We start from the raw sequence: 8,578 nt of genomic DNA on the forward strand, positions 1-8,578 counted from the left end.
TTATTTCTGAGATAAATTTTCAGATCGTTTTTTTTTTTTCAATTTAAAATCTTCATTTTTGAAATGAGGAATTTAAACTTTTTAAGACTAAAAATCGTGATATGAGTTTACTTACAAGGGTCATTAACTTTTGACTAATATTAGAAACCTTTAATTTATATACTAATTATTAAAAGAAAATTGTATTTCTTTATCTCAAATTTGAGGGATAGTTTCCCATAAAAGTTAATGTTATGTATCTTATCCATCTCATCCATTTATCCATTGGAATATTGGTATACATGTTAAAAGAAGAAAACATTACATGCCACTTAAACTAGGTACTTATCGGTCTTATAGTCTCTAAACTGAACTTTTTCACTAGGATTCACAGACGCAGAAGATTATGGGATAACGCCTCCAAGATGCGTTAGATGAAGTTCAAGACTTGTGATAGAGCCCATGCAATTAAAGATCACATTATGATTTCCACACTTCGATAAGTTTTCGTGTGCATTTAATTTACATCTCTTTTCTCTTAACAATATGTACAATTTCTGCGAGAGAGAAAATTTCTAGCCTCTTTTCACTCCGAAAAAAAAAGAGAGATACCCAACACTGAAAACAAAAATATCGACTTTGGTACACTGATTCTATCCGCTTCAATTACACACTCGATTTTTCTTTCTTTCTTCATCACACCATTTGGTAAATCGATGGAATTTCTCGCTGATCACGTTAAACAATTAAACATGGAATCACTTAATACTACGCTTTTTTCACTCCTCAAATTTTCTTTACGTATTTTTTTTTTAATTCAAAAAAAATCTATAAATACAACCCTTTCGTGGCTTTTGTGGGGGATATGGTTGAGATGGTCCCACAATTGGATGCTCTATCGGAGCTTGTCGCCATATTTTACGGATCCGCGTCCGCGACTCGCATTGCGCTCCACACTCGAACTCCCGGACACGGAGGAGTCACGGTAGTTGCCTTGGGGCCGCTGGCGCTTGCGGGGTTCCTTGCTGAAGCTGTAGCTGTAGCTTGATGGTGGCCTCCTGACCTTTTCTGTGTTCTCAAAGTCAAATTTAATTGGGGTCAGGGGTGTTGTGGTGGTTCGCTTCTTCTCCACGGAAATGGCAGGTTGGGATGAGTGGACAACTGATGAAGGTGATTTGGGCTGAAAACTAACCATTGGCACTGAACTTGCCTGCAACTTCTTCAGCGACTGCTTCTTCTGATCCTTCATCTTGATGGGTTTCTCGAGCTCCACATGGGAATCCGAGGGACTCTCGTTCACATGGTACTTCACAAATCCATCCTGTAGTGGATCTTGAGTACTGCTTGGTATGGGTTTGTCCTCCTCCACTTTCTGTTCCAGCATCTTGTTAATTTCTGCCTCCAGTTGCAACTTTTGCGTATCAAGGGCCTTGAACTTGGCTGGACTTGGGTAGTGGGAGTAACTGCCCTTGAAGATATCTTCAGATGGTGAAGATCGACTGCTCTTTTGACGAGATCGGCTCTCCTTCTGTCGTTTCCTTCCACTTGATGATCCACTCGATGATCCAATCGATGATCCAATCGATGATCCGATCGATGATCCACTTGAATAACTACTGGACGATCCAGTTGAGTAGCTACCTAAAGGTTCATTTGAAAATATACTTGAGGACCCGCTTGAGAATCCACTTGAGGATCCTGAGTATCCACTTGATGATCCCGTTGTGATCACACTGGAAGACAGGTCACTTCCGATCCCACTCGAGAAGCCACTTCCTGAATCAGAATGAAGCGTTTCGAAGAAGAATTCTGGATAGTTTGGCTTCTCAGTTGTCGAGACGAGTCTCGGGGCCCGGGTTGAAGACTTTATTGGGGATCTAGTTGATGACCTAGTTGGTGCCCTAGTTGGCGACCGGGTTGGCGCCCTGGTTGGTGACCTTGTGCTAGATCTCGCTGGAGCTCGAGTTGTTGGTGATGACCAAGTAGTGGCAGTAGACGAAGGGAAGATTTCAGCAGAAACCGATGGAGATACTCTCCAAGGACTAGAAGACGGCGAAGGTGTTACGATAACTTCATTCGATCCAGTAGTATCGATCACAATAGGAGACATTGTGGTAACGGATTTCGTCTTAGGCGAATCCAATGACGATAAAAAGAAACTGTTGAAGTCATCTGCTGAGGACAATGGTTTGAGCGTCGGGCTGGCTGAGGACTTGGTGAACTGGTAGACTGTATACTTCGGTTTCTTGGTGTTCTTGTCAACGATCTCCTTCATGACGAAATCCTTAATCGGGATCACGCGTTTCTCGTACTGAACCTGCTTCCCAATGGGTAAGTTCATGACATCTGTATGTAGACTACTGACAGGGAATGACTGTGTCATTTCCCCACCAGCTGCTTTGAGATCTTCAAATCCAGAGAATCCCTTGAAGTTATTCAGGGTGCTCGTGGCTCCGCTCTCCATCGGAATCCAACCGTTCTCCCCGGCAATATCGAAGGGGCTCTTGTAGGTTGTCTTGATTGTAAATAAGTGTTTGGGTTTCGTTTCCTTGAAGGTCTGTTTGTATTCTTTGTATTCAGCAATCATAGCATCTTCAGCCTTCTGTTCTTCCTGCTTCTCGATCTCCCTCAGAACGTTCTCAGGCACAAGATCGGGCTTCTTCTCTGTTGGGAACGTCGTGAAGGAGTCCATAGAAGCCATTCCATGAAGAGTTGTTGGAAACTTAAATCCGGGCGGAGGTGGAATCCTCTTTCCGGTGTCATCGTAGTGATAGTGTTCCTCTGTGTGTGTATCGTGGTTAGGGAATTCCTCGAGAGGCTTGAACTCAGTTGTTGTGGAGAAGTCTTCTGGCTTAAAATAGTTTGCGAAGGACTGATGTGTTCCTCTGATGTACTTCCCTTGAGGGTACAGGAGACGTTTAGGACGCCTGGTGTATGGGTCAGTGAAGGCATGTTTCATAACCTTGGCACCTTCGGACATTGAATGGAAGAAACTGCTGAAGGGATCATGGTGTACCGGAAACAGCTGCCTCCGCGGACGTCCGGCTGTTTTGTACTTGGCCCATGGATCTCTCGCTAGTATCTCTCCGGGGGGTAGTCTGTAATTTGGACTGCCAAATTCATATCGCTTGAGGTCCCCAAGGCGACTCCTAAAAATGAAGACAACATCCAAAAATTAAAACAAACTCATTAGACAAATTTATAGACTTACAAATTATTTTTATCATTTTTTTTTTTTTCAAAATCATGTCAAAAAAATGCTAATCGTGATTATTGTTGAGACAATTAATTTGTTCAATCAATCATTTACATAAATCATTTCCCATTCGGTCGCAATTAATCTGTTCACTCTTTTACATTGCATTTTTAAAAATCCTCAAATTTATTTCCTGAAAACGATATTGGCCTTTCGAAATACGGAAATATAAACTCAATCTTCCAATTAAGTTAACTTGCACATTATTAGAAATAAAAATTATTTCTTCGAATAAACCTTGCTTATTACGTTATGCATGACTTATTTTGCACCATTTCAAAGTTAATTTGCATAAAATTATTCAAAAACATACGAAATTCTCTATTTAAAAACAAATTCCTCATAAGGTAAGCTTAAAGGAAATGGAACAACAACATTTTCCTTAACAGTGTTGTGGGAATTTTTGATTTAATGAAAGATTTTTGATCTAAAAGATATATCAAATGAATTGAACAAATTTAATTTTTTGCTGTTCAAATTTACTTTTTTATGGCTTCGACACAAATTTTCGATCAGAAAAATTTCAAAAAATCGAATGTCTCATCCCTGTCTCTTTAGAACGTTTTGCATATCTCTATTCCACTCTTTCAAATTCAAATTGGATTGAACAAAATTGAATTTGTGTGATGTTCAAAAGAAGAAAAAAATTCAAAAGCATAGGATAAACACATGCAAAACGTTTGAGAATGAAAGAGATGTAAATTTAGATTTCATGAAATTTTCCTGATCAAAAGGCTCTTTTATTTTTTATTGGTCGAATATAATTTTCTGCTGACCAAATTTCATTTTTTACTGATAAAATTCGATTATCACTGATCAAATTTAATTATTTTGTTATTCAAATTTTAATTTTTACTAACCAAATTGATTTTTTTATATACCAAATATTAATAAATATTAAGCCTCTGATGCACCTTTTAGATCGCACAAATTTCGTCAAATCAAAATTGAAACCTTTTTCCTTCTCAAAGGCTTTGCTTGCGGCTCTGGCACATCTTTTATCTCAAGAAAATGTCATGAAACCAAAATTCACATCCATTTCATTCTCACTTGCTTTGCATATGTATAAATGTATATTTCATTCTTTCGCACCCCAAATTCGATTGAGCTAATTTTAATTTATTGTGATGACAAAAAGAAAAAGAAGAGTGCGAAGAAATGAGGCAGTCATATGCAAAGCGTGTGAGAATGAAAGAAATTCGAATTTTGACTTCATGAAATTTTGCTGATCTAAATCCGAGTGTGCCGGAGCCATTAGGTGTATCCCATTCTTTCACACTCAAAATTGATTAGAACTTAATTGAATTTGCAGTGAAATTCAAAAAAAGAAGAACAAGAAGACAACTTTTTGATTTCATGAAATTACCATGATCTATAAAGTCAAACTTCAAATCAAAATTCACATCGCTTTCTTTCTCAAGTATTTCTCAAATTTCTCTTCTTCTTTTCAACTTTCAAACTAGTTCTTAGGTAATATTCAATTTTATATGCAAAATATCAGGGTAGTCATTAGTAAAACGCTTAATAGGGAAAAAGATATGAATTTTGATTTAATGAAAATTTTACTGATCGATAAGGTGTGCCGGAGGCTTAATAATTAAATTTTATCAGTCAAAAATTAAATTTGGTTAGTAAAAATTTAAACTGAAACAGCAAAGTAACAAAATTTAGTCAGTAATGCTGGAGCCTCTCAATTTTTTTGCTGGTCAAAATTTAATTTTTTACTGATCATATTTCATTTTTTATGGTGCTGGCACACCTTTTCAATTGAGTGAAATTCAGTCGATTGGAATTTTACGTCTTACTCTTTCAAATTGAAATCAGATAAATCTGTCTCTTTTCTGTCAAATGAAATTTAAAATTGAAATTGAAAATCCAATTTTCATTTGACAGAAAGAGACACCTATATTTTATTTTAGATTGAAAGAGTAAGAGGTAAAATTTCAATTGATTGAATTTCACTAAACTGAAAAGGTGTGCCAGCACCATAAAAAATTAAATATGATCAATAAAAAAATTAAATTTTAATCAGCAAAAAAATGGGGGCTCCAGCATTTCTTTTAGATCAGGAAAATATCGTGAGATTAAAATTCACTTCCTTTTCTCTCTCAAACGTCTCTGTCTCACTTTTCCCACTCAATATTAGATTGAACTAAATTGAATTCGGCGTGATGTTCAAAAGAAGAAGAAAGTGCGAAAGAATAGGATGGACTTATACAAACAATTTGAGAAAAAAAGGAATGTGAATTCAGATTTCATGAAATTTTCTTAATCTAAAAGATGTGCATGAGCCATTGCAAACTCTCTCTCATTAATAACTCTAATTATTATATTAAGTTTATATTTTTGTTACTAAAGTAACTGTTGTAAAAAAGCAAGATTAAAGTACAATGACCGTTTAAAAAGAGTCCGTAAGCCGAGACTCAAACCAGGTAACCCCAAAAATCGCAGTGAAGATTGTTCATTACCCCGACGAAAGACAACTTTTCAGTTTGAAATTAAAATTGAAATTTTACAATCATTTTTATCTGTTTCATATGATCAAGATCCCATTTTTCATTGAAATAAACTTCTGTAAAAGTAGTCTAAAGGAATAGGTCTTATGGTTAGTGTCTTGGATAATCAATAGAAATTATAGCAATTTCCACTTTTCACGTTTTTTTTTTAATTTTTTAGTTAAATTTTGGCAAGCAAGAAACTTGTAAATATATCTTTCGGATAGAATTAGGATACAAAGTAAATTTTGTCATGAATAGAATTGTTTTTCGGGTTCCATGTTAAAAAATAAAGAAAAAAATTGTAAGACTAGGGTAAGTGTACCAAATTTCGGCCAGTTTGCAACTTCGGCCACTTCTTTTGTTCCTCATATTTCCATGAATTCTTAGTTTCTTGCATATTTTGAATATTATACAATGCAAAAAAACCAAAAATCTCGCTTCGACGAACAAGATAATTTGAAAACAATTTGGAAGAATACCGGAATACCAAGTTGGCCGAAATAGTACTCAAAGCTCACTTTAAAAATAAGAAGCTTCATTTCAAAATGCATTAAGATAATAAAGACGATAAATTATCTGTAAGATTCCAAGCAACGCTCCTTAAAAAGAAGAAGCAAAAATTTCACTTTTGTTATTCAGACAAGGATAAAATTTCAAACAAGAATTACCAAAGAAGAATTCTTTTCTTAAAATAATTTTGTAGAATTCTTTAAGCAAACAGAATGTTTTTGTGTAAAATTATGTAATTTAAAATACAAACAAATCACTTTTGTTAGCAACGATCCATGCAAAAACTTTCATGCCTTTTTACTGGAGACCTTGATCTCTAATATTTCTTTTAGTCTTGACATTTAGGAGAAGGTTTTCAGGCTTCGCACACACTCTGGCTTCGAACACTTCATATTTTCCCATATTAGCTACACTGAGAGAAATCCGAAAAAGTTAAAATAGCATTCCGGAAATGTTAGATTTACCCTGCAGTATTGATCCGAAATTGGTGTAAATATTACCCTTTTTAGATGTATTAGGGGTTAAAGTTACCCTTTTTCATGTCAATTTTACCCTTAAAAAGGTGTAAAATTAACTTCAAAAATGTTGATATATTTTTACACCTAAAAAGTGTTAAAGTTATGAGGAAAAAATGTTAATCGCACCCTCTTTTTTTCTCAGTGTAAGGATCTTTTCCCTACGACAATCCAATATGAACTAACTCTCATTGTAACTCTCAATGTAAGTCTTAAGTCACACATTTTCTGAAAAAAGTAGATGAGAAGCATTAAAGGAATATTGAACAAAATAAAGTGTTTGACGCCAGAGTATGTGCGAAGCTAGAAAGCCTTCCCCTATCTTGCTTTTTTGTAAGATGAATGACATTATAATTCAATTAAGAGATAATTTAAATTTTATCACATAATTTACACAAAAATCAAAAATTGTGTTTTATTTGATTTATTCTGAAAAATCATTTGACCATGAATCTTATAAAAAAAATATATATTCAGAAAATTTGCATATTTTTTGCATAACACAAAAAATTTAATGAAGTTTTGCTAACACTATTCTCTCTTTGCAGAAAGTCAAAAACTAAACAAAAATAGTATTTTGCATTGATATTTATTTTGCAAATTCACGAAATTATTTACTCTTTCCACTGTTTGAATTTGAAAAGTAACGATTAACGGCTCTAATGACATAGGCAAATTAATTGCAAGATGTGCCAAAAATATGCGCTCAAATTCGATGTTACGCAAAGCATAATTGGCAAATAATGTAACATTAAACATCCCTGAGCCATATGTCTCAAGTGAATGAAAGTGCTTGAGTGCTTTCGAGGAATTTTTTACGGTTCCTCGAATTTTTTTGCTGATGCCCAGCAGGGCCAAGATACTCTCCAGCGGAAGAAAGTGAAAGCACTTGAAATGTTTTTCTTTTGGGAGGTCTTTAACACTCAAAAACGATTTTTTTTTGTCCGATTGCACACGTTTTCGCGGTGTAGGAGATGGAGAGATTGTCTCTCTTGCGTAAGACACAATTTCTTCACAGTTTGGGGTCTTGGGTTAAGTCTTTCATCTTTCGTGGGAAGAGTGATGGATATTCTTTGGATTTGACACTCACCCCTTGACGATGGTTCGATCACAGATAAATACAAGAAGAAGGGGCACCACAGCAGAAAGCCTCAGCTGCGAAAGAGACACAAATTTGAGGAGATAATCCATGGAATCTTCTTTTTTTTAGCACAGAATATTTGATCACCAAAGGTTAAGATCACTCACTGTTTTCAATGGCAACATCACACCAACTCAATAGAGACACCAATTATCTTCTTTTCAGCGGATAATCCCAAATGCAACGATCCTCCACTTGCAACTACAATTCACTGTTTGATGGGCATTTTGTACCTTTGGTGCACTTTTATAATTGTATCACTCCACTGATTCTCTCCCCCATTCCATCATCCAATTGCATACCCAAGTGCATTTACACGACCATCGACCATTGCAAATTTTTCAAAACGATGCAGCCACAAGACTTCCATTTGCGATCAATAATCCACACACGCGTTCCCTCCAATCGCCAGTTCTCTAAACTTTATTGGATCTTTTTTGAAAGAAAATTCATAGCCGGGAAAGTTGCACGCACCTCCAGCAGTTTTTCACTCAATGCTCAATGTGCTGAGAAGTTCAAGTCCACATTCGTGTGATGTTAATGCATGTGCATTTGGCATCGGATACAACAGCTGAAAAGCGAAACTTCTCTGAACACCTGACACACGAGGAAATTTACATAAAGGAGTTTTGCTAATTGTTTTCCACATTTACTGCTTTTCCAGGTTTTTTTTCTTTTA

The 8,578-nt window shown here is 35.6% G+C and overlaps 1 protein-coding gene across 1 annotated transcript; it reads right to left on the minus strand.

Annotated features, from left to right (window-relative positions):
* Nucleotides 1-459: 459 nt before the first annotated feature.
* LOC129800428 (uncharacterized) lies at nucleotides 460-8,123 on the minus strand. The gene is made up of 3 exons (XM_055844783.1): nucleotides 8,007-8,123; nucleotides 7,849-7,913; nucleotides 460-3,128 (listed from the first exon to the last, which is right to left on the minus strand). The coding sequence occupies exons 1-3, from the start codon at nucleotides 8,022-8,024 to the stop codon at nucleotides 875-877; spliced, it is 2,337 nt and encodes a 778-aa protein (XP_055700758.1). The 5' UTR covers nucleotides 8,025-8,123; the 3' UTR covers nucleotides 460-874.
* Between the last annotated feature and the right edge of the window lie 455 nt (nucleotides 8,124-8,578).

The sequence above is a fragment of the Phlebotomus papatasi genome, chromosome 2 (genome assembly GCF_024763615.1).
Source record: "Phlebotomus papatasi isolate M1 chromosome 2, Ppap_2.1, whole genome shotgun sequence".
Classification (NCBI taxonomy): domain Eukaryota; kingdom Metazoa; phylum Arthropoda; class Insecta; order Diptera; family Psychodidae; genus Phlebotomus; species Phlebotomus papatasi.

Bases quoted from the DNA above. Each gene is read 5' to 3' on its own strand.
- LOC129800428 (XM_055844783.1), bottom strand. The intron at 3,129-7,848 runs GTGAGTGTCAAA...CTTCATTTTTAG, and splicing joins GATCGAACCATCGTCAAGGG to GAGTCGCCTTGGGGACCTCA.